Source organism: Nannobrachium achirus (assembly GCF_963921795.1).
Source record: "Nannobrachium achirus genome assembly, chromosome: 10".
Lineage (NCBI taxonomy): Eukaryota > Metazoa > Chordata > Actinopteri > Myctophiformes > Myctophidae > Nannobrachium > Nannobrachium achirus.
In genome coordinates, this window is record NC_137819.1 from 60,462,199 (window position 1) to 60,489,132 (window position 26,934).

The 26,934-nt window shown below is 43.9% G+C and overlaps 1 protein-coding gene across 1 annotated transcript in view; it reads left to right on the plus strand.

Annotated features, from left to right (window-relative positions):
• LOC308292482 (dolichyl-diphosphooligosaccharide--protein glycosyltransferase subunit STT3B-like) overlaps nt 1–26,934 on the plus strand; it is a 257,198-nt gene that overhangs the window by 218,839 nt on the left and 11,425 nt on the right. Inside the window, 5 exon segments of the mRNA XM_080734821.1 lie at nt 3,981–4,192; nt 11,795–11,982; nt 16,723–16,894; nt 23,035–23,208; nt 25,733–25,846. Of these exon segments, the coding sequence (XP_080590947.1) occupies nt 3,981–4,192; nt 11,795–11,982; nt 16,723–16,894; nt 23,035–23,208; nt 25,733–25,846 (860 nt within the window).

The window sequence follows — 26,934 nt, forward strand, 5'->3', positions numbered from 1 at the left end:
CCAGCTGCACAGGCTTGAGTTTAGACCCAGACTCTTTAGTTTGGTGTCTAGTTTTAGGGGAATAATATGGTATTGAACGCTGAGCTGTTGTCAATGCATAGTATTCTCACTTATGACTTGTTTCTCTCAGTCAGGGGTGTCGCACCAAACCCTGGGCCCTGGGTACTTTATATTGAAAAATAGCAGATATACAGGTGCCGCGCTGGGAGCTTGTAGATCTGCTATTTTTGAAAAAAATATTTCAAATCCTTCTAAGGTTTTTTGAAAAAACCTGTGTTTCTATGTCAGAGGTGCTCAAACCTGTTCATGTGAAGGACCCCCAAAATTATATGACGGACCCCCATGTCAAGATATTTATTTCGAGGGACCCCCCAGAAGCAAAATTTGCATTACAAATGTTCGCCTAAAGAATACATACATTCAAAGATTTGCACACATTTTCACGACTTTTCAAAAATAGCAGATCTACAAGCTTGCTTCGAGTGCCGCGCTGTGAGCTTGTATAGCTGCTATTTTTCAATAGCTAAAGTATAAAATAATTCCAGGCCCCTCCACCTTGGGCCCTAGTAACTCAGTCCCACTTTCCCCCCCTTGTGACGCCCCTGGGTGGAGTGGAGTGATGTGGCTCTGTTCTGACCATAGGCAAATTGCAGGGGGTCGAGTGTGAGAGGCAATTTGTTATCGATCATCTCCCTGACATGTTTCTCAAAGCATTTCTCACTATGGGTGTGAGTGCAACAGGCCTCCAGTCATTTAAACCGGTTATTTTGCCCTTTTTGGGGAATGGTACAATGATTGCTGATTTAAAGCATTACAGCAGTGGTTCTCAATCCTTTCAGGCTGCGACCCCTAAAATAATCATGTTTTAACCGGGGACCCCCCCACTCTGACGATTGAGCACTATGAGTTGAGGCATTACATTTTGTATAATACGGTTCTATTGTGAAAATAGCCGACCGAGGCGTTGTGAGCATGTAGATCGGCTATTTTCACAATTTCTGCCTCTAACATTTGACAAATTTGGCCAATGTTTAATTTGACATTATTAAAAAAGTCCTTACATTGTCACTTTAGAAATGTGCAGATACCCTCTATACACTTAAACTTTATGTTGGTTTGTTTAAGAAAACAATGTTGCACATTAAGCTAATCATCTGGGGACCCCCCAAAATAATTTGGGGACCCCCACAGGTTACCGCTGCATTATGGGACTTTGCTCTCACGAAGGGAAGATATCCGTGAAAACACCCACCAGTTACATTGCACATGCTTTGAAGACCTGCCCCGGGATCTCGTCAGGACCTGCAGCTTTGCGTGTGTTGATGGGAATAAAAGGACAATTCTAAAACGGCTAGTTCCATTCCTTGATTTTGATTGGCTGGTTGCCATGGTATACCTGAGACTGTAACCCACACCTTGAATCAGTTTATATCAAAGCCAGGTGCGTTATTTCTTTCCACTGTGCCGCGAAGAAGCGAGCATTTGATTTCCTCTCAAATCCTGCCGTGCGGGTGCTTCTAAGCACCGCCCACATGCATAGGACAGTGACTGAATGGCTCCGGGCGGGGCTTGTAAAGGCAACAAGCGCCCTCTATTCTCCAGGCACCACTCGGCTGTTTAGCTTGGGTTGCTATGCTAGCGTTTTGTTCACCCACATAGCAGCTAAATCTGGATGAAAATAAACGTGTATGGATCGAATATGGTTCTTAACATGAGACTGGTCTAACACAAGTGTTGTTTCCCTATTTGTTTGGCAAAAAGAATGACGTGACTTTGTAAACACACACTGGCTTCCGTAAGTTCCATTCCTGAATGTGACTGGTAAACGCAAGGAAATGTCTCTTCCTGGTGGCGGAGAAGTGTACTTTTTTGAGCGGTGGTCACACCGTCTCCTATACGTGGCCGTGTGTGTGGGTAGCCGTCCGGCCGTCCGTGTATGTAGCCTCAAGCATGCAGTACCTTTTCTGACCACACATGTTAAGGGAGGGGCGCTGTTGTTCTCACACACACACACACACACACACACACACACACACACACACACACACACACACACACACAGGGGGGAAGGGTGGGTCAGCATGTGTGGTCAAGTATTATTATTATTATTAACAAACTGAATGTTTTAGGGTCAAATAAATTAGAGTGTGTGAAGAAACTACAGCATTGTAAAGCACACTAACCCCGCTGCACCCACCCAGTAGTGCTGTTGCACAGCCTCCACGACCACCGCTCAGTTCACACGGGTGTGATTTTCTTTAAATAATGCAATGCTATGATTTTCATGTTGCAATATTTGTGACCGTTTTAGAAAAGCAATAAGCCACGCGAGGCTTGTGGTTACCGGGGGAGTATACACCGGCTGAGAGGGTCAGAAACACTCGGCTGCGCCTCGTGTTTCCCAACGCCTCTCAGCCGGTGTATACTCCCCCGGTAACCACTCGCCTCTTGTGGCTTATTGCTTTAGCGTACATCTGTAGTAATGAGGATAATAATGTAACGAGGAGCTTTCATCCGTTAACAATATTGCCATGTGTGTGTGTTGCAAACAATCTTTTTATTCATAATTGATTTGTCAACATGAGTGAATACTAATTTGAATGTCATTTGTTTTCGTTAAATTGACAATTGACACAGCAGAATTGGAAAACACTCAATTACCCAACTATGATTTGCAGCTTGAAACAAAATGCACGAATACAGACAAGGCAAATTAATAATACTTTCTTACATACTGAGACTCATTAATGCAGTAGGACATGTACAGTAGAACATTGGTTCTCAACCTGTGGGTCGGGACCCCCAGAGGGGTCGCCAAACTATTTTGGGGGTCCCAAGATGATTAACTAACTCAATGTGCAACATTGTTTTCTCACTCAACAGTAAACAAACCAACATAAAGTTTAAGTGTATAGAGGGTATCTGCACATTTCTAAAGTGACAATTGAAGGATGTTTTAATACCTCTAAAAGGACTAATTAAACATTGGCCAAATTCCACAATATTAAAGGCTAAAATTGTAAAACGCGAGGCGTTGTGAGTATGTAGATCGGCTATTTTCACAATAGAACCGTGTTATGCAAAATGTAACGCCTCAACTCTTAGTGCTCGTCAGGGTGGAGGGGTCCCCAGTTAAAATATGATTATTTTGGATGTCACGGCCTGAAAAGGTTGAGAACCACGTCTGCACTCCCCTCCTTGTGTCGCTGTTAGACCACAGATATACCATAGGTATTATTAACAGTAAGCTTAGAAACACGTGGTTAATCTCTCCAACTACACCTCAGAAACCTACTGACAGAGTAGCTACACTTAACTCATTCAGAGCCCCAGACATTAACGGATTATAATGTCCAAAGTGCCTCCTTCAGGTCCCATTCACTTGCGTTGTCTTATTTTGAAGGCCAGAAGTCCGCCGCGCAATCACTTCCGGTCTGACGTCATCGGATCGTGCGCCGGAACCGATCCGTGTCCACGTGGAGTTGTGTAATGGCCGACCGGGAGCTTTTATAACTGTGTAACATAAGCGAGCATCTGCCTCCATCGCTAGCTTCTAAAGTGTAGTTTTGAGATAATGGACATTAAAGATGAGATCCCCCGTCCACCTCAATGTTATGGATGGGACTATTTTGTGCTCGTGGAGCCGTGATGATGCGAAATCAGCGACGGATTTCGTCTCCGGACCGTCGGCCATTCTTCTCGCCGTTACAGTAATCTATTACTTTTCCCGAGATATCCCGTGAATGGCACTACAGATACTCGAGTACATTTCGCGAGACATCTCGCGAATGGCACTAGATGAGTTAAGAAGAGAGGTTTCCTCACCATCATAGTCCTTCAGGTTCATGTTGTGTGCTTCATACCCTTCCTCTTTTTGTGCTTCAATTCTCTTCCTCTCTCTCTCTCTCTCTCTCTCTCTCTCTCTCTCTCTCTCTCTCTCTCTCTCTCTCTCTCCCCCCCCCCCCCCCCCCCTCCTGCAGTTGCGCTGTATGCCATCAGTGCGGTGTACTTCGCCGGTGTGATGGTGCGCTTGATGTTGACGCTGACTCCGGTGGTGTGCATGCTGTCGGCGGTGGCCTTCTCCAGCGTGTTTGAGCGCTACCTGGGGGACGACACCAAGAGAGAGAACCCCCCCGCCGAGGACAGCAGCGACGAGGACGACAAGAGGAACTCTGGGAACCTCTACGATAAGGTGTGTGCTGCTGGCGGGGACGTGCAGAGAATGTTAGAGAGGCAGGGTCTCTCCCTCCACGTCATCAGCACCCACACCCGAGGTGGGGTTGGCGATAGGGCCTTTCTGTGTGGAGTGTGCATGTTCTCCCCGTGTCTCCTTGGGTTGATACCCTCACAAAAACATGCACGTAATCCTGGTCTCAATAATGCCTCCCCCTGGCCAGCCGGGGCGCCTGATGGAGGGGAGAGGAACTGGTTGGAATAACGTGTTCCTTCCACGCGCTACGTCCAAACCAGGGAAATCTCCACTGTCAGGTGAAAAGAAGCAACTTGGACTCCTCATGCATAGAAGGAAGCATGAGGTCAGTCCGTTGTCTCCCCAGGCGCAGCAGAGGGAGAGCAGAGCCCAGGATTACATAGGCAATTGGCACTGGGTGAAAAAATGGGTTACAAAATTGTGGGATAAAAATTATAAAAAAAAAAAAAGAAAAATAGCGAAAATAGCAGACCTCCAAGCTCACTACGCGTCGCGCTGCGACGCGTAGTGAGCTTGGAGGTCGGCTATTTTCGGTGCGTGATACCACACTGACTTATCAAGTCAATACTGGAGATGTGGCGTAACGGCATGGATTTCTACACAGAGGGCAATTCTTATTCTTTCAACATAAGATGCTGCATTCAAGTTCAGGAGAGCTTGGACAAGGCACATCTTTTGAATGCTGCCTTCATGTATGGCATGGAAAAGGGGCATTTGCATTTCTTTCACCGTAGTCCGGGCATTGGCCAAGATTTGCAGGATGTTTCATGAAAATAAAGCCATAAAAGGCACCACTCACTTCACACTGGTAGTGATTATCTGGAAAATTCGCAGATTTTCTGGCAAATGGCCAATCAGATTGCATCAAATCATTAGCTATCCTACACTATCTGACGTAATCATGCAATGACATCATCACGTCAGAAAAAACTGTTGTTCCCACAATGAGCCGGATGTAGCACACCTGCTGAAGCGCGTGTAGTTGTGCTTTACTTTAGCTTGTTTTGAACACATTTATCTTATGGCTAATGCAGAGGATAACATAGTTTCAAAACGTTCCCGACAGGAGCGTGCATAATGCATTAACTTAATAACCATACTGACAAGCAGTAAGTCAAGCCCAGCCCGCCGCTGTGTCGCTCTCCGTGGTGCTGTAATGGCCGCATCTCTCTCCTTCTGCGTTTCTGTTGGTAGTGTTTTTGAGTCCCAAAGGAAATGTAACGGGATTATGCAGGACTAGACGGTAACATTGCAGAATTATCCGAGACCAAGCGGCACAGGCTAAACGGCACTTACATGTTTGCATATGGGAGGTTACCAGAAATGAACTGCAGTCAGAAATGAAACCGGGGCGGGTGGGCGCGGGACTGAGAAAAAAGGGCTCTAGTCTGTACAATTCTACGAATGCCTTCCTTATAAATCTGTACTAGTTCTCAGACCTTTTCATGCCAATTAGGGACTCCCAAAATAATATGTATTTGGCCTGCGGACCCCCATGTGAAAATGTTTTGTGCCAAGGGCCAGCAGCAGAGAAGATTTGTGTTTAAACAAAATAAAAAATATAACAAACTCTTTGATGGTTTTTCAAAAATGTTCAGAACAGGCTACAAGCTTGTAGCTTGTAGATCGGCTATTTTCGGCAAAGAGCTTTGGTGTAGAGGGGAAAAAAGAGCAGACTAAGTACAGAGTGAAAGGTCACGTTTTTTGAAGTATTGACAGTTCAAGTGGTTAAATATCTGAAAAACAAATTGACATGAATGACATGATTGTGCTGTCAAGCAATGAAACTATGGAATCTATGATAAGGTTGCGGGGGTCCCTGCTTCATCTCTCTTGACTAAGGGGTCCTTGGCCTGAAAACGTTGGAGACCCCTGGGTTAAAAACACTGCTGTCTCTTCGCTGTCCATGACCGAGTGACCAGAATGACTGACTTGACTGACAGCCCCCGGCTCACGTCGTTCAAACTTCATTAGTGATTGTTTTGCTCGTGACGCAGCATAATGACTAGAAATATGCATGAAGGTCTGTTCCATTGATTTGAGCCTGAAGGTTTTCCCTGTAAAAACAAGCAGCCAAAGGGAGTTTTAAGCCGTTTAGGCCTGAACTCTTTAACCATTTTTCTTTGCTTTAACTACTGAAAAATAGCAGATCTACAAGCTCACAGCGCGGCACCGAGTGCCGCACTGCGAGCTTGTAGATCTGTTATTTTTGAAAGATCGTGAAAATTTGTGCACGTCTATTAAATAAGTGTCTTGTAAATCCTTCTAAGCTTTTTTGAAAAACCTACATTTCTATGTCCTTGGTGCTCAAACTCTTTCATGTCAAGGACCCCCAAAATGATATGTATTTGGCCATGGACCCCCATCTCAAAATATTTAGTTCCAGGGACCCCCAGAAGCAAAGTTTAAGTTACAAATGTTCGCTTTAAAAATACATTTTCACGACTTTTCAAAAATAGCAGATCTACAAGCTTGCATGTAGATCTGCTATTTTTCAATAGTTAAAACATTCAATAATTATAGGCCTAAATGGGTTAATGAAACCCTTAATTTGACCTTCGTCGCTTCGTAATGCGGATTCCGTGCAGCGCTTAATATCGAGATGTCAGATTTTGGGCAGGAAGTCCTAATTGATTCCGAGTGTTACAAACGCTCCAAATCTGCCAAATGGCGGCGATCCAGATGGTTTCACATAAGCTAAGTGGTGCTGCAGTTTGTTGCTCATTTATATTGTGATTCTCCCCCCCCCCCCCCCCCACACACACACGTCCCAGAGAAACACATCCAGCCTTCCTACTGGCGTAATTATTTTATCAACACACAGTGGCCAGAAACAAAGGTCACCTCCAGTAGGCAATGTGCATGACTAACAAAATGTAAAAAAGCTACTGTTCTTGCAAAGATTTTCTTGCTAAACGCAGCCAAAAAAAATGCTTCTCTTTATCCCCGTTTAACATTATGTATGGATAGGGCTGGGTGATATGACTTAGGCCCTTCTTGTGCCTATCCCGGACAAGTTTGGGATTTTTTCAATACAATACAATGTTTTTTTTTGCTATTTTACTTACCCTGAGCTGCTTGTAGAGATGTGGGTGGTCCTGGCTCGTCCTACGCTTCCCAACGACCGAGTCTAGATGGTCCGACGATTTATTCCATTGAAAATGGTTTAGAATAAAGTTTAGAGCCCCCCCAAAAAAACTCAATCTATACTGTCGGCGGCGCGACGTATTCCGGGGTGCCGATCCCGATCTAGTCCGGGGTTTTTAATAAAAATGAATTAATTAATCGGAGGCCTCAACGAAGCCCCGGTCTAAATTTCCATCCATGCCCCGGGCCGCGATTCTGTTTACATCGGCCCGTAATCGGGTAACGCCGCCGCACCGCGCCGCCGACTCCAATACAAACTCACATCTTTAGAGACCTTTTTCTCTGAACTGTGTTCCCAGGGCAGCGACAACGTTTTCTTGCGGCTAAATAGCTTCAGATCGGGCTTCTAAAAAATAAAGAAGCCAATAGCTAACTGTTAGCTCACTTCCTCCGGTCTTCGTTCATAACAGTGTTTGCAGTGAAAGCCCAAGCCACTTCTGCCTGTGTAGACGGAAGTTAGAGCGAAGGCCTATGGAGAAATGTCTGGCACTCTAGCGGCACCTTTTGGCCCCTGGCAGTGGGTTAAAATCAATTTCACAATAATTTTTGCCTTGATTAAGATTAATTCTACACATTTCTACTTCAGTTATAAGCCGATTATTGGTGCTAAATATAGATAGTTTTGATTAATAAACAAAAAAAGTATATCGTCACTGTCGGGCAGAAAACTTGTATCTCCCAAGTTTCAAATTTGTACGTTTTTTCGCGAAGTAAAGCCCTGCTTCATCAGACAAGATCAGACAAGGCTGTCGCACAAAAGTAGTGAAAACAGCCGATCTACAAGTTTTCACTAGTTTAGTTAATTTTTTTAAATGATAAAAACAAACGGTTTCCACCCGACAACGATAATATATAGGGTGCGTTAGGAAATGCGCACCGGGTGTGTGCTCAGTGTAGTGAGTGCAGTGGGCGGTGACGTTGAGAGTGCATTCAGTGTGGCTTATTTACGAACGACCAGTTAAGAGGCAACTGTGTGCTTTTTCAGTCGGAAAACTTAATTTAATTCATAACATTGGCCTACCTGCTGTTAGTTTACACGTTGATGCGTGTGTAACAATAAAGCCCAAAGGACCAATAAAGCAGTAAACGGTGCATTTTGTTATCATTTCCTACGCCACTGTTCACAACTGAGAAGTGCGAGACACGGCCATGAAAACCAACCAATCAAAACACCACACCGTCAAACCCCAACTTTAGAGTAGGGTCGGTCAGTGCGCGTACTCAGCCAGGGCCGGACTTACCATTGGGCCAGGGTGGGCACGCGCCCGGGGGCCTCAGGGGAGGGGGGCCTAAAAAAAAAAAAAAAAACCCCATTCCAACCCCATCTTTCAAACATGGCAGCCATGTTTGTTTACATTTCAAGAACACATAATGGCTGCTAGCTCATGAATGCCTGAACGGATTTCCATTCGGATTTTTTTGTTTGAAAGCTGTGAACAGTGTGCACACACGTGGTGCATGATCTAGGCATGGGCGTGCATGATCCGTGCACTATGAATTACATGGAAGTCTATGGAGAGGGAGGCGGTGTGGAATTTGGAAGCCATTTTGAAAAGACCCTGAATTAGTTAATTTAATGTATTAAAGTATTGCAATCCAAATAAAGAGATATTTGTGTTTAGTTACAGTACATTTTGTTTTATTATTGAGAGCTTCTGCTCTGCTGGCCGCACTGCATGTAGCTGCTCTGAAAGGTTAGTGCAGTCTAAAGCCCGCCCACTCTATGTATCCGGTACTTTCCACACACATAGGCTGCACACATGCACGCAAACTCCAATTCTGTATCCGTGTGTGTGTGTGTGTGTGTGTGTTTCGCTGCATGCTAAATAAATAGTAACAGCTATCTGCAGCTCCTTGTTAGACTGTTGTGTGGGGAATAAAAAGCACCCAAAAACGGGTAAAACCCCCAAAAAATCGCACCCGCCCTATGGGCGGGTGGACACACTTAATTCCTTGCAACACCCTAGATATTGGTCAAATTACGCCTCTGCACACAGTCACATTATGCACGAGCCGGTCCGGAGGTGAGGTCACGGTGTGGTCAGGTGGACCGGAGGTGGAATTTTTGCGCGCGCACAAGGGCCTCTTTATATCCCCTTGCCCAGGGGCCTCATGTCATATAAATCCGGGCCTGTACTCAGCACACCGTTGCGCCGCGCACTGGATTTCCGAACGACAACGCACCAAGTGCACCGAATAAACGAACGACGACATGGCACACCAGTGCGTTGAGTGCGCATTTCTCGAACGCACCCATAATTTGACACAAACAAATTAATCGCAAAAGAAAGAAGGGGAAATAAAACGCCCGCAGTGTATAAGGACCTTTATTGATGGTTACCAAGCAGCTGTACTTGAGTGCTCTAGGATTAAGCCCTTCAGTAGAAGGGCAGCTCGGCGGCGAGAGGAGAGAGATTGTTTACTTCCCCCGTCCGTACTTTATTTCCCAGAAAGCATTGAGACCAGTGACCTTTCATTCACAAGCTTACGCCTCTCAAACTCTGTATTTGGGATCAGTGTTTTTGAAGTAATTAAGATGCATCGCTCTCTGACTCTCTGTGTGTGTGTGTGTGTGTGTGTGTGTGTGTGTGTGTGTGTGTGTGTGTGTGTGTGTGTGTGTGTGTGTGTGTGTGTGTGTGTGTGTGTGTGTGTGTGTGTGTGTGTGTGTGTGTGTGTGTGTGTGTGTGTGTGTGTACTAGTTACTTTGTAGATGTAAATTATAACATTATAAAACATACATAAACCCCTTTAGCCCTATTTTATACCTAGGCTGTTTGAAAATAGCCGATCTACAAGCTCACAACGTGTCGCGATTGTACTTTTACTTTTGCTATTTTCAGTACATTTTTATACCTATACTTTTTACTTTTACTCAAATAAATAAAGTACATTTTGTATTCCAGACTTTTACTTGTAATGGAGTATTTCAACACTGCAGTATCGATACTTTTACTTAAGTAAGCAATGCGAGTACTTTTTCGAGTACTGTGTGTGTGTGTGTGTGTGTGTGTGTGTGTGTGTGTGTGTGTGTGTGCGTGTGTGTTCTCTCTCTCTCTCTCTCTCTCTCTCTCGATCCATACAATGCAATATATCTATATATTGTATTTGTGCACGTGTGTATGTACAGTATACATTGTATATGCTCACCCCCTAACTGTAATGGCTCACACACGCACCAGTATAAAATATTAATTTCCAGTCCTCACTGATTTCTCTTCAGTCAATACAGAGTGCTGTTTAATGTACTCAGACCATACAACACTGTGTTTTAATTTGCTCAATAATTCATTCGGCCTTTAATAATTCAGCAGCATGTTGCAACTGCACATACGCCTTGACCATCCATAGTAATAGTTTGTCGCCCCCTGCAGGCGGGCAGGGGTGTGGCACCAAATTCCGGGCCCTTGTTGGATTCACTGCGGCCCCCCATGAATGTTCTTCATAGGGGGAGGGGGTTTAATCCATTTAGTCTGGGAACGCATTATTACGCGTTATTTTAGATATACAGCGCGGCACTGAGTGCCGCGCTGCGAGCTTGTTAGTAGATCTGCTATTTTTGAAAAAACTTGATCATTTGTGCAAGTCTTCCACTATTGAAAAATAGCAGATATACAAGCTCACAGCGCGGCACCGAGTGCCGCGCTGCGAGCTTGTTAGTAGATCTGCTATTTTTGAAAAAACTTGATCATTATGTGCAAGTCTTCCACTATTGAAAAATAGCAGATATACAAGCTCACAGCGCGGCACCGAGTGCCGCGCTGTGAGCTTGTAGATCTGCTATTTTTGAAAATCTTGAACATTTGTGCAAGTCTTCCAATATTTTTTACCCGATTCTATAAATGTCTTCTAAATCCTTCTAAGGTTTTTTGAGAACCCTATGTTTTCTATATCAGTGGTGCTCAAACCTTTTCATGTGAAGGACCCCCAAAATTATATGTATTTGGCCACGGACCCCCATCTCAAAATATTTAGTTCCAGGGACCCCCTCAGAAGCAAAATTTACAAATTACAAATGATCGCTTAAAAATTACATATATTTAAAGAATTGCACACATTTTCAAAAATGGCAGATCTACAAGCTCGCAGCGCGGCACTTGGTGCCGCGCTGTGAGCTTGTATATCTGCTATTTTTCAATAGCTAAAGTCAGAGCCTTCTACCTACGGAGAGTTGCGTCACTCCCGTTCACTTCATGGGGCCAGGTCTTCTACGCACACATCTATTGGCGTATAGTGACAAACCGTGAACCGGAAGTTTACAGAATGCATTGAAGTCTATGAGGCGTAAAGTGACAATGAACCACATGACCAGCGCTGTTTCTGACCCCGCAGTGGCAGGACTCTCTGATTAGACGACTCTGGCTAAAGTATAAAATAACTAAGGCCCCTCCACCTTGGGCCCTAGTAACCCCACTCCCCCCTTTGTGTCGCCCCCTGCAGGCGGGGAAGGTGCGTAAACACGTCTCGGAGCAGGAGAAGGCGGAGGAGGGTCTGGGGCCCAACATCAAGTCCATAGTGACCATGCTGATGCTGATGCTGCTCATGATGTTCGCCGTCCACTGCACCTGGGTCACCAGCAACGCTTACTCCAGTCCCAGTGTGGTGCTGGCTTCATACAACCACGATGGGTAAGTAGACAGTCTACCCAGGGTTTACTCAAACCTTCACATTTCAAGGTCTCCCCCTTTAACTCTGACGGTGTACAACACGGATCCAAATGAACCCGTCAGGGTTCATTTGGACACTGTCTTGTTACAGACTTGCATGGGTCAATATAGACCCCGCCAAAGGAACCCACAAAGTCCCTGGAAACCACTTTGAGAACCACCGAATTAGACCACACACACACACAGACACACACACACACACACACACACACACACACACACACACACACACACACACACACACACACACACACACACACACACACACATTTAAACAATACAGTTGTTGATAAAAGCTTTCTTTGGCTTCTTAATCCTAAAATAATATCCCAAATTAACTCCCAACACTTATGATCACATTACAACAGAAATACAGTAAAAGGAGACCGGACTTGACGACTTATGTTGGATTTATTCATTTGAATGACTACGAGTGGCATGTCACTGAACCTGCCGCACGCCTAATAATTTTGTCTAAAACAGAACTTCTATGTTGTGTTTTAAATATGAGATAAAGTATCCATTTTCACTTTAAGACTATGTGTTTCAAAGTTGAGAGGCAGTGCCTCTAATATTTGTCCAATGTATAATATGTCATTTTAGATGTATTAAAAAGTCCTTAAATTGTCACTTTAGAAATGTGCAGATACCCTCTATACACTTAAACTTTATGTTGGTTTGATCACCGTTGAGAGAGAGAAAACAGTGTTGCACATTAAGTTGATCATCTGGGGACCCCACCAAAATAATATGGGGACCCTCCTGGGGGTCCCGACCCATAGGTTGACAGGGTTCCCACGGTCATGAAATTCCTGGAAATATTTTGAAATTAAAAAAATATTTTTCCAGTACTGGAAAAGTTTTGGAATTGATCAAGGGTCCTGGAAAGTCATGGAAAAATATTTAGCTATGCATAGTTTTTGGCTATTGATGTCTCAATGTTTTCCTCGCAACATAATCATCATAATTCATCATACAAGACTGTCGCACAAAACTAGTGAAAACAGCCGATCTACAAGCACACAACGCCTCGTGCTTGTAGATCTGCTGTTTTCACTAGTTTAGTACATTTTATAGATGATAAATTCAAAACGAACGCTATTCGACAAGGTTTCCACCCGACAACGACAATTATGCTATGAATATAAGGTGCTGGGAGTGAAAATTATGATGTAGGGGTGCCTCGGATTAAAACTTTAGACGGAGACAAAAAAGTTTGGGAGCCCCTGATGTAGACATTGCAATATACCGGCCATAAACCCGCACTCGCAGCACACAGTGCTGAATAATGTGTTGCCCTCTAGCCACTAGCGGAGGAGCCAGCGCCATCTCTCTTCTGTGTTAATTAATAATCCTCCTCCGCCATCACTCCATCTTACATGTAAATTAACTATTAGTTGTGTGTAGGAGCGCACAGACACAGAACCACACGGAGGACAAGGGAGGTCAGGGAACAAACATATTATAATGCGAGCGTTCCTAGAAATATTGATGGAGTGAGCATGTGTGTACTACTCCTTAGTTTATGATAGCGTAACGTATCGGTGTCGCACGCTGTCTGTATCTGCTGCTTTCCAAGGACTTAACCCATTTAGGCCTGGGATTATTGAATAACTATTGAAAAATAGCAGATATACAAGCTCACAGCGCGGCACCGAGTGCCGCGCTGCGAGCTCGTAGATCTGCTGTTTTTGAAAAAGTGGTGAAAATGTGTGCAAATCTCGTCTGTAACTGAAATTTTGCTTCTGGGTGGTGCCTGGAACTAGATATTTTGAGATGGGGGTCCGTGGCCAAATACATATCATTTTGGCGGTCCTTCACATGAAAAGGTTTGAGCACAACTGACATGGTATTATATGAATTTCGGAGCGCGTGAATAAAAAAATCAACCTCACGTTATGTCAATCACGTTTGCACACTGCCGCCCGTTTCGTATTTATTTTCGGACCAGGGTTGATTTTTTCTGATTTTCGCAACAGTCACCACTGGGTCCTTTGCTCTCTCTCTCTTCTCTCTCTCTCCTTGGCCTGAAAAATGCTTTCAAGGATTTCGGATTTCCAAAACGCAATGAAAAAACGCAGTGCAGTGTGCACTGCGTTTAAACCTTAGAACGATTCAAAAGACACTTAGAGAATCGGGTCAAAATCCGGTCAGAATTCATATTTTCACGATTTTTCAAAAATATTTAAAGCATAAAATAATGCGTAATAATGTGTAGCCAGCCTAACCGTGTTAATGTTCTATTCTCTCTGAGGCTGTGCGTGGCCTTTACTCGTACCGAGCTGTTTCTTTTCAGGCGTCAGAGACACAATAGAGAACTCACAGTCAAATGGCAAACTCAAGTACTCAAGTATTTATATATTTATGTATGAATCAATGTCCCTCTTATGCGTTGGCCTTGGCTTTTGTTTTAGCCAACCTCTCTCTCATAGACAGTAGACACACACACACACACACACACACACACACACACACACACACACACACACACATACACACACACACACACACACACACACACACACACACACACACACACACACACACACAGAGTTACCAGTTAACTTCCAGCCTTGGTGTATGCTGTGGGTCTGTTTTCATTACGCTTCATAATCTGAATTGAAATATTATATAGATAGATAGATACCTTTATTATCCCAAGGGGGGAAATCAGTTGCCCAGAGGCAGCACAGCAGTATAAGGTTATTTACAAAGTCACAGAGAAGTAAGAAAAAAGATAAAAGAAAAAACAAGAACAGCGTACAGTAAAGAGCAAGGTACATCAAGAGAGGGAACAAATAATATATAAATATATAGGCCTATATAAATATATACATAAAGTGTCCTTAAGCACAACTATCAAAATATTACAGTGTCCAAATCAAAAGTGACCATAGCAGTCAATGCTAGTTAGTGCAACAAGTATCTCACTGTCATGTCAAACACAAGCAAAAATACCCTACTACTAACACAACCTAATAGTGCAGTGTCAAAAAAGTCAGTGCGAAAAAGAAAAAAAAAACAACTCGAAAGGAAAAGAAACTAGGATGGGATGATATGTGATATTATCGTTTAGCGTGATAAAAAACACTCACGATAATCGTATCATGGAGATTTAATATATCGTTTTATTTGCTGAGCTGCATATCCGGTACCACTTAAACCCTCTATTGGTAAAATGTACTTATAATATACGTACTTGATACAGACTTTCTACCAAATCTCTTTGCCAAAATAATAGCCGATCTGCAAGCTTACAACGCGTTGTGAGCTTGCAGATTTCTTTGGTCATAATAATCGTGCTATGACATTTTCATATCGTCCCATCCCTAATTATATCTGGGAAAACAATCCCAAAATAGCCGATTTTACTGCAAAGATATTTAATGTAGAGCGACAACAGAAATGTTTCAAGTATGGAGCCCTGAGGGACTCTGCTCAGCAACGTACAGGGTTTAAGTGGTTTTTAATAGCCTTGGCCACGTGCCTGTCAACCCACTACAGATTCGCAGGGGTCTTCAACGTTTTCAGGCCGGGGACCCCCAAACTGATGGGGAGACGGAGCAGGGACCCCCTACCACCTCGTAGGGTGGGGGGGTCGGGGCTACGACATATTTTTTATTTTAAACAAGTTACAGCGAGCAGGGTGGGCCGTACCACTACCACTTATTAACTGAGAACAAATGTCAATAATATCAACAATCTGTCAATTGCATAGTAATCATGTATTCAAGCTATTCAAAATGGATAGAATCATGATTTATTTTTTAACATAAATGTGTAAAAAGGCAAACAAAAAAAAATCATTTTTTGAAAACCTTTTTTTTTTTTTTTTTTTTTTACCAATAATTTCGCGGACCCCCTGCAGTACCTCCGCGGACCCCCTAGGGGTCGCGGACCCCCTGTTGAAGACCCCTGGGCCGCATTCACCAAATATTCAAATGTTCGTATATTCGAATATCAAAGTCCCTATTCGACTTTGTTCCCTGAAGTCGAATATTCACTTATTTTTATTTTATTTGATTGTTTTCTCTTTAAAAAATCACACCCAATGAGAAGTGAGCAGTGGCCGTGCTTGCATAACGTCTTCAGACTAGGATTTGAGTCTAGGATGTACAGGGTATGCTACACACACGTTTTGCTATGGCAAAACGCTGAGGAAAAAGGCTACAGACATACGACATATGACATCACTAGACAAACATGATGCTACGTACACACATTTTGCTATGGCAAAACACTGAGGAAAAAGGCTACAGACACACTATGGAGCTGCTCAAAAATATATCGTTTATAAAGTTTGGCTAGATAGGAAGTCATAAAAATTAGTTATCAATGCCCCTGGTGAATGAATTTGTTAATGCTCTATACCAGGGCTTCTCAAACCTTTTTAGGCCATGACCCCCAAAATAAACATATTTGAACTGGGGACCCCCACCCTGACAAGCACTTGGAATTGTAGGTATTACATTTAATGTGACTCGGTTCCACAGATAAATATTTTGAAAATAGCAGATCTACATGCTCACAACGCCTCGCGTTTTGCGAGGCGTTGTGAGCATGTAGATCTGCTATTTTCACAATGTTCGCCTCTTGCTTACCGGTACTTAAGAATATTCGATAATTCGAATACTTTGAGGTAGAATAATTCGAACACTAAAAATCACTATTCATGAATGCCCTACTCTCAACCCACTACAGATCACGCAACATCCTGGATGACTTCAGGGAGGCTTACTACTGGCTGAGGCAGAACACGGACGAACACGCGCGGGTCATGTCGTGGTGGGACTACGGCTACCAGATAGCTGGCATGGCTAACAGAACCACGCTGGTGGACAACAACACGTGGAACAACAGTCACATAGCACTGGTGAGTACTAAACCCCTCTGTCTGTCTGTGGAACAACAGTCACATAGCGCTGGTGAGTACTAAACCCCTCTAACAGAACCACGCTGGTGGACAACAACACGTGGAACAACAGTCACATAGCGCTGGTGAGTACTAAACCATGGCTAACAGAACCACGCTGGTGGACAACAACACCTGGAACAACAGTCACATAGCGCTGGTGAGTACTAAACCATGGCTAACAGAACCACGCTGGTGGACAACAACACCTGGAACAACAGTCACATAGCACTGGTGAGTACTAAACCATGGCTAACAGAACCACGCTGGTGGACAACAACACCTGGAACAACAGTCACATAGCACTGGTGAGTACTAAACTAACAGAACCACGCTGGTGGACAACAACACATGGAACAACAGTCACATAGCGCTGGTGAGTACTAAACTAACAGAACCACGCTGGTGGACAACAACACCTGGAACAACAGTCACATAGCGCTGGTGAGTACTAAACTAACAGAACCACGCTGGTGGACAACAACACCTGGAACAACAGTCACATAGCGCTGGTGAGTACTAAACTAACAGAACCACGCTGGTGGACAACAACACATGGAACAACAGTCACATAGCGCTGGTGAGTACTAAACCCCTCTGGAACAACACCTGGAACAACAGTCACATAGCACTGGTGAGTACTAAACCCCTCTGGAACAACAGTCACATAGCACTGGTGAGTACTAAACCCCTCTCTCTCTCTCTCGATATTCAGGTAGATCTGTCTTTCTCTTTTTAAATGTGGGCCAACACTATTTGTATAAGTCAGGGGTCTTCAACAGGGGGTCCGGGACTCCTAGAGGGTCCTCAGAGTTACTACAGGGGGTCCTCCAAATATATATATTTTTTTTAAATATTTGTTTTTGGGCTTTTTGCCTTTATTGGATAGGACAGTTAGACTGACAGGAAACGGGGGAGAGACAGGGAGTGACACGCGGCAAAGGTCGCCCGGATCGGGAATCGAACCGGCGACACTGACAGGCATTGATGCCGAAATGGCAATGCCTATATGGTATGCGCCTGGTCCACTAGGCCACCAGGCGCCCGGGTCCTCCAAATCTTTGAGTGATTGAAACTTTTTTTCTTCTATTTTATATTAACCACTTGAACCCTAGTGTCCATATTCTGAGAACTTTGGCCAACAATAGCAGATCTACAAGCTCACTGTGAGCTTGTAGATCTGCTATTTTTGGCAAAGAGGTTTGGTGTAGAGGGGGAAAAGAGCAGACTAAGTACAGAGTGAAAAGTCAAGTTTATTAATAACCACTTGAACCCTAGTGTCCATATTCTGAGAACTTTGGCCAAAAAAAGCAGAGTGAGCTTGTAGATCGGCTGTTTTTGGCAAAGAGGTTTGGTGTAGGAGGGAAAAGAGTAGACTAAGTACAGAGTGAAAGGTCAAATGTATTAAGTATTGACAGTTCAAGTGGTTAAATATCTGAAAACACACATTGACATGAATCCAAAATACACTGACGATTGTGCTGTCAAATGATGAAACTATATGGAATCTGGGGGTCCCTGCTTCATCTCTCTCTCAACTAAGGGGTCATTGGCCTTAAAGGACCTACACCATGAATTTTCACTTTTTCTATTTTAAAACCTTTTTTTGGGGTCCCACTGGCACCTTCTATCCTCACAAAGTCCTATTTCTGACCGTTGTGTCTTTCTCTGGTTTTGGGCAGACAGAGATGAAAAGCTTTCCACGGGTTCTCAGAACAGTGCTGTTCTGAGAGTTGACGAGAGTGACGTCACTCTCGTTCCCCCCCCCCGCCCTTCAGGTAAAAACCAGAGCTACTCTTCTAAACCCAGCCCCTCATTTGTTTCTAATTTGCTTAGCCTCCACTTCCATCTGCAGCTGGCTTACTGTTCTGGGGCTGCTCACTCAGTGCTCTCACTCACTTTTATTCTATGAACATTTTTGCTATCAACATGTCCAAGGAGAAGTCTTAACGTTCCTGGATTGCACTATAAATGTGACGTTATAGACTGCGAGGACCCAAGCTTCGTCCCTTCTAACAAGGAAACAAAAGACCTAGTTTTAATGATCCGAGGCCTTCTGAAGCCTGGGCCTAAATTTTCCGCGGTGGCCGGGTGGGAGCTCGCGGTGGCCGGGTGGGAGCGAGCCGCGGAGCTCGCCGCGGTGCCGGGTGGGAGCGAGCCGCGGTGGCCGAATCCACCGCGATTTCTTAACCAAGTAGCTGCTTGTCGCGGCCGGGACCGCCGCAGCTCCGACCCGGTGGACAGAGCGGCGGCCCCGGTCGCGACAAGCAGCTCCGACCCGGTGGACAGCGGCGGTCCCGGCCGCGACAAGCAGCTCCGACCCGGTGGACAGAGCGGCGGTCCTGGCCGCGACAAGCAGCTCAAGCAGACTGTCCCGGTCCTCCCTTCACTCTCCCCGGCTATAGAGAGCTTAATCACTGTCCCCGGCTAGAAAGAGCTCCACACCCCGCCTCTCCTCTCTCTATCCACGGCTACACGCCGCCTCTTCTATCGCTGTCCCCGGCTATAGAGAGCTGGCCACCCCGCCTCACTCTTCACTATCTCCGGCTAGAAAGAGCTCCACACCCCGCCTCTCCTCTCTCTATCCACGGCTACACGCCGCCTCTTCTATCGATGTCCCCGGCTATAGAGAGCTGGCCACCCCGCCTCACTCTTCACTATCTCCGGCTAGAAAGAGCTCCACACCCCGCCTCTCCTCTCTCTATCCACGGCTACACGGGGCCGCTGCTGCCCGCTGCGCTGCAGATGAAAACGCTCCAAGCCTCCAACCAGGAGGAAGAGGATTTGACAGTAGGCTTACATCATACAACATAGGCCTACAGTAGGCTATAATCAGAGCTGGAACATTATCCTATTTTTGTATTGGCCCAATATTACATTATTTGTTGTCGACAACGTTGGAGAGGGGGGAGGGGGAGGGTGGAAAAACCCCACTAGATGCGCCACTGAGCAAACAAAGGCCGTTTTGGTATTGCAGCTGCAGGGCCTAATAATAGCACAGCTATAAGAAACAAGAGGAATGGTCAGGGTGTGTGTTGGGGGTTAAGACCTGTCTAAGACTCAATTTTGAGCATATATTTATACAAAAAATATAGTTTTAAAAGCATGGTGTAGGCCCTTTAAAATGTTGAAGACCCCTGGTATAGGTCATCACTGAAGTCAGGAATAAAAACAAGAAGAGTACATGGTGACATGATTACTGAAGATCAAATCTTGTAAATCGGGTTATTACAATTTATAGTCGGCTCATTACAAGGTGATGTTTATTACGCATATCCAGTATAAAGGGTTTTTATGTCTGGCTGACCATAGTCAATGTCACTTAAACATTATTGTTCTTTACATTAAAGCTGCAATCTGTAAGGTTTATGTCCTACCCAGGATTCAATCCCGGGTCTCCCACATAGACTGTAAAATATATGGACAAAGCGAAGCCATTGGTTTCTATGCAGCGCAAATGATGCATTTCTACCCCTTGGAATGGGTGTTGCCATCATAGATTGTAAAAGCACCAGAGGATGCTATTGGCTGCCAACGGTCACGTGCAACCGCAGGGATACATGGGAGAATGTGGTCGGAGCCTCCCGAAATACAGCACACGAAGAAGAACACAGCCGGCTGGTATCAGTTTAGTTGGCCACGCCCCCCGCAACTTTATCAACAATTTTATCATAAATGGGACCTTATTGTCACAAAACGCATATCATTGTGATTGAAAGGCAATTTTTAACCCATTTAGACCTAAGTCCGCCTGGAAAAAAGCCTTAAAAACCTATGCCCGATTGGAAAAATACCCCTAAAACCTGAGATTTTATGGAAAACTTCACAGAGGTGTCAACGTCTACTAAAACATTTATTTCTCAGCCTCTGTAGTAGCTAGAAACAAAATTTCAAAACTGTTTGATAGCTTACACCTTTGGCTTTCATGGGAAATTATTTGACATGGTCCAGACCTTTATAATTTTTTTAAAAGAAATCTGCAAACTCAAAAATTGTAATAAATCTTATAAAACGTCTAATAAATAATATATTTCTCAGCCTATGTAGCTCATAGAAACATAATTAGCAAATATTTGAGACCTTACACCATAGGCCTTACACCATAGACCACCACTTTGACAAGAAACAACAAGCACCAAAACTTTCATTTTCAATATTTCAATTCTAGTTGTTAGCTCCATATAACGGTAAATCTGGCGAGCGACATTTGTCATTATTATTATATGTGCGTGCGTGTGTGTGTGTGCGCCTGTGTATGTGAATGAATGAACCATATCATCATAATCATTTGGGGTAGTGGTAGTGTTATTACCTCTATAGCTGCAAATCTGTTGTTCTGGAGTTTGGGGTTGACTAGCTGTTCGGCTAACGTGTTGGTCTCTGAAACTAGCCGTCTCAAATCGAGTCCGTGAAAAGTAATCCTGTCCTCATGAAATCCATGAAACACTTCTTCATCATCGTCGTCGTTTTCAAACATATCACGTAACAATAACAATGCCAATTCCAGCGGGTCCGGTTTGCCTTCGCTCAACGCGTCTTCCATTTCGCCGCTATGAGAAGCTTCACTGGGATTCTCCCAGTGCAGCCCCCTCCCAAACAGAAAAAAAAAAAACAGAATGCTTTGCGGTAGTCATAGGGAAGCATACGTCATCGCCTCCTGATGCATTTCATTGGCCACGAGACCAGAAAAGGGTAAAAACTACAGGAAACGCAGGAAACGCATTTTGCGTTCCCGGTCTGAAAGGTAAAACAGCATTCTGTGTTCCCGACCTGAAAGGTAAAAACGCATTTTGCGTTCCCGGTCTAAATGGGTTAACTAGCGATAGGAACCATAAAGTATTTATGAAAATGTTAATTAAGGTTAGAACATGAAAGGGGAAAATGAATGGGGTCCAATGGAGAACAATTCTTTTTGCGTTCGGCCGTTGGGGGAAAACAACGCAACTAGCGGCCAATCATAGGAAGTTTTAGTTCTGTATTGGAATCATTTTAAATCGGCGGAACTATGCCCCTGCTCCCACATAAGCCCCCAGAGTTCTACTGCTGAGCTAAGGCTAGAACAGCTGCTAGATAAGGGGAGGAGATATTGCACTTTGTCACTTTGTCAGTTGCTGTATATTCAGTCCCAAGCAGGACCTACAGTACATCAAACCATGCCAGTAGTCTGGGTTTACTGTCTTGTTCAATGTGTTCTCTCTTTGTTTGATTCCTCTGTTGGTTTTTTAGTTTTAGTTTTTCTTTTTTTCTTTTTTTTTCTTTTTTTTTTGCCAAATGTAAGAACTCACCATGTGTTTTAAAAAGCCACTGGACAGCTGGTAAACGCCTCAATGCTGAAACAAAAACTGTTCTATCTCTTAAATGGGACAGAGACATGCTCCTTTGAGCACAGCTGTTTCTACTGGTTTGGATCCATACTATTGGCCAGCTCCATGTTTTTTGATTATTTTTTTTAGGAACACGATAGACATCTTTCCAGTTATTGTGCAATTTAGCCCTGGTCCATACTGTCTGAATGTGTCTCTTCTCTCTACTCTGTCTGTCCTCCATCTGTTAACTGCTTTAACCCTGGTGCTTTAACCCTGGTCCCATTCATGTACTGTATACTGTAGTTGGAAGTTGAACATTTGAGGGGATTGTTTTGTTTGTATTTTAGTAGGCAAACTATAAGCCCGAAGTTGCTTCTGCAATTAATTGCTCCGGCTGTCTGTCTGTCTGTCTGTCTGTCTGTCAGTCTCTCAGTCTCTAAGTATGTCCGTCACGTCACATCACACTTTTATCTCCGCCACTGTTGCCCCTATCCATGCCAAACTTTGCACACACACATCTTGGATGGTAAATCACAACATCATTTCCCACATGGCCCTCTTCTAGCGCCACCATCAGGCCGATCTTTGCAAAACACATTTTGGACACTGCTCCTACAGATTTTGGCCTAAAATCACGCAAAGCGGTACACAGTATCTCTAAAGTCATGTCATCAACATGGATCTGTCCCATTTCCCATATTCCCTACTAAATGGCTATGATTGTGTGGTTAATGGGAAAAGCAACAATGGAACGGATATCAAAGACTTTACGGTTTGATGTGTTGTCTTCTCCAGGTGGGCAAGGCCATGTCGTCCAATGAGAGCGCAGCTTATAAAATCATGCGGTCCCTGGACGTAGACTATGTTCTGATCATCTTCGGAGGTGTGATTGGCTACTCGGGTGACGACATCAACAAGTTCCTGTGGATGGTGCGGATAGCAGAGGGGGAACACCCCAAGGACATCAGAGTGAGTACATATTAACTCATTAACTGCCAAAAACGTGAATCCCTTAAAAATCCCGTTGTACCACCCTGCCACGCCCGTGAATCCCGTAAATAAATAAAAAAATATTTTTATTCTTTTTTTTTTTTTTCCAAAATTTTTTTTTGGACCCCAAAAACGTTAGTAGGCATGATAGCGATCGCGAAATTGCTTGTTTAACCCCCATACAACCCCCATACAACTCAGGTAGCAGACCTCCAAGCTCACAACAGTGTAAAACATAATGGCTGCTATCTCATGAATGCCTGAACGGATTTCCATTCGGATTTTTTTGTTTGAAAGCTGTGAGCAATGTGGACACACGTGGTGCATTATCTAGGCATGGGTGTGCATGATCCGTGCACTATGAATTACATGGAAGTCTATGGAGACGAATGGCAGTTAAAGAGTACGAAGGTATTGTTAAATGGCAGCATATGAGTTAATGCACCCTGTTTGCCTGGTTTCATAATCAAAGCATTTTTTTTATCAATACACATTAAACCTATCTGGAGTTTATATAGTCTACAAAGCAGTCGTTTCCACCTTAACCCATTCAGAACGGGTACACACTATGTATCATTATTTTATGCTTTAACTATTGAAAAATAGCAGATATACAAGCTCACTGCGCGGCACAGAGTGCCGTGCTGCGAGCTTGTAGATCTGCTATTTTTGAGGGAAAAAAATTTACCCGATTCTATAAGTTTCTTTTGAATCCTAAGATTTTTTGAAAAACCTATGTTTCTATGTCAGCAATCTGGCGAGCCATCGTCAAAGAAAAGGTCCTTTTCTCTTAACTGGAGCTCAGGTAGTCTGTCCTTGAGAGACCACTATGTCAGTGGTTCTCAAACTTTTTCATGTGAAGGACCCCCAAAATGATATGTATTTGCCCACGGACCCCCATCTCAAAATATTTAGTTCCAGGGACCCCCCAGAAGCAAAATTTTAGTTACAAGCGTTCGCTTTGAAAATACATTATATTCAAAGATTTGCACACATTTTCACGACTTTTTCAAAAATAGCAGATCTACAAGCTCGCAGCGCGGCACTCGGTGCCGCGCTGTGAGCTTGTATATCTGCTGTTTTTCAATAGTTAAAGCATAAAATAATGGTTAAAGTGGTTAAAATGTAACGCGACTCGGGCGCGTTCCAGGTATTTGAGAGTTAATTGGCATTAAGACTACTGTACATTTAAAAAAAAGGCGTAAAAATAATTGTCTTCTTTAAAAAAGAAAGAAAAAGTTCCAGAGAGAGACTTGCACGATCATCTACTTCAAGATGCATTGAAGCTGTTCTGCCAGCTGTTTGTTTCACCAACACCATGGATTAAAAAAAGTTGTACTGGAGTAGCTTTTGTGCCAATTAAATACTCAAATTGCATAAAACAGCATAGCAGTGCAACAAAAACAAACTGGATCAAATTCAACAGATATCGTTGTTGTCTGGTGGAAACCTCGTATCTCCAAGTTTCAGTTGTACGTTCTTTCTCAAAGCAAAGCCCTGCTTCATCATACAAGGCCGTTGCACAAAAGTAGTGAAAACAGCAGATCTACAAGCACACAACGCCTCGCACCGCGAGGCGTTGTGCTTGTAGATCGGCTGTTTTCACTAGTTTAAATCATTTTTAAAATGATAACGAACTGTTTTGGACATACAAGGTTTTCACCCGACAACGACAATATATTTCCTACTCTATGAGAATGTGAGTCCTGTGTGTGTGTGTGTGTGTGTGTGTGTGTGTGTGTGTGTGTGTGTGTGTGTGTGTGTGTGTGTGTGTGTGTGTGTGTGTGTGTGTGTGTGTGTGTGTGTGTGTGTGTGTGTGTGTGTGTGTGTGTGTGTGTGTGTGATCCAAATCACCATTTCAAATACCAGTTATCAGTGTTGGGGAAGTTAAAGTTACATGTAACTGAGTTACGTAACTAAGTTACATTTTACTAACTTGCTGGTAACTGAGTTCATATTTCTGTAACTCTTCAAGTAACTGAGATACTTTTTGGCTAATTTTTTGCTCAATTTACAAAAAGTTACAAGCAAAGTTATAATTTTACATTTCAGTTAAGATTGATGATCAAATGTCCTCAACAGATCATCATTTTCTTATTTTTTTAACTTTATATTAGGAACACAGATGTTTACTAAAGAAAAAGGCAAACTTTTTGAAATAAAACATAAAACTCAGTTGAGAGGCATATTTCTGCTGGCATGTGACTTTTTTTGTAGGATATTAGATTTAGTTTCATGTACACCACATGTACATTCTCAATTTAACGCTGGAAAAAAAAAAGTAACTCAAGTTACCGGTACTCAAGTTACTTTTTCTAAGTAACTTGAAAATGTATAAGTTATATTTCTCCAGGGGTATAACTTTAACTTGATTGAAGTTACTGCCATGGTGAGTTACTTGTAACTGTACAAGTTACGCTTTCAAAGTAACTTCCCCAACACTGCCAGTTATTCACTCTGCCTCCTCATCTTCCTTTCCTGGTGTCCTTGGTGTGTCCTTTAGGAGAGCGACTACTTCACTCCTCAGGGAGAGTTCAGGGTGGACAAGGCCGGTTCTCCCACGCTGCTCAACTGTCTCATGTACAAGATGTCCTACTATCGCTTCGGGGAGATGCAGGTGAGTGGAGCGCTCTGCCCGAAGAAGCAGAGAGCCTGTCACGGTCTATGCACTTTAAGCATGAGGGTCATACGACAGATTTTCTTTGGCTACAGAGAGAACCGAAACAAATAAACCTGTGAAGATTTGATGCAATGTTACTGAGTTCGTTGTGCCGTGAAATCTCTTCTGAGTTTCTACAAGTTTTACTTGGGCTAGAGAAGAGAGACAACACTTGACACTAAGGGGCCTTTTCCACCGGCAAAGAACCGGTTCGGGTTCTTTCTCCCAACTATGGGATGAACCAGAGGTGTGCTTTTCCACCGAGAACCGGAGTTGGTTCTGAACCGTAAAAGTTGGTTCGGAACTGGAACCACAAAATCCTTGGTTTTTCCAGTGAACAACCATCTGAACTGGGGGACAATGGCTCTGGTTCAATCTGGTGGAGTTTGCATGTTCTCCCCGTGTCTCCTAGGGTTGATACCCTCACAAAAACATGCACGTAATCCTGGTCTCAATAATGCCTCCCCCTGGCCAGCCGGGGCGCCTGATGGAGGGGAAAGGAACTGGTTGGAATAACGTGTTCCTTCCACGCGCTACGTCCAAACCAGGGAAATCTCCACTGTCAGGTGAAAAGAAGCAACTTGGACTCCTCATGCATAGAAGGAAGCATGAGGTCAGTCCGTTGTCTCCCCAGGCGTGGCAGAGGGAGAGCAGAGCCCAGGATTACATAGGCAATTAGCACTGGGTGAAAAAATGGGTTACAAAATTGTGGGATAAAAATTATAAGTAAAAAAAAAAAAATCTGGTGGAAACGCAAGCCTGTTCGCAAGAACAAACCAAGGTTCCAAGAAAGTTGAACGGCACTGGTTCTGGAACCAAGGTTCTTTTGGTGGAAAAGGCCCCTAGGGGAAGGTGCTCCAGTCAGGTTTGCAGGCTCCGATCACCAATTTTGTTCCGCCCGATCGGACGATACAGATCTTGTGCTAAGGGCAGGCCTGGAATTTCGTCATTTTAGGGGCAAGGCCACTTGGCCTTTGGTGGTGTCCATTTTTTGAGGGCACAAAGGCCAAATGCCAGGGCAGGAAGGCCATCAAACAAAACAAGAT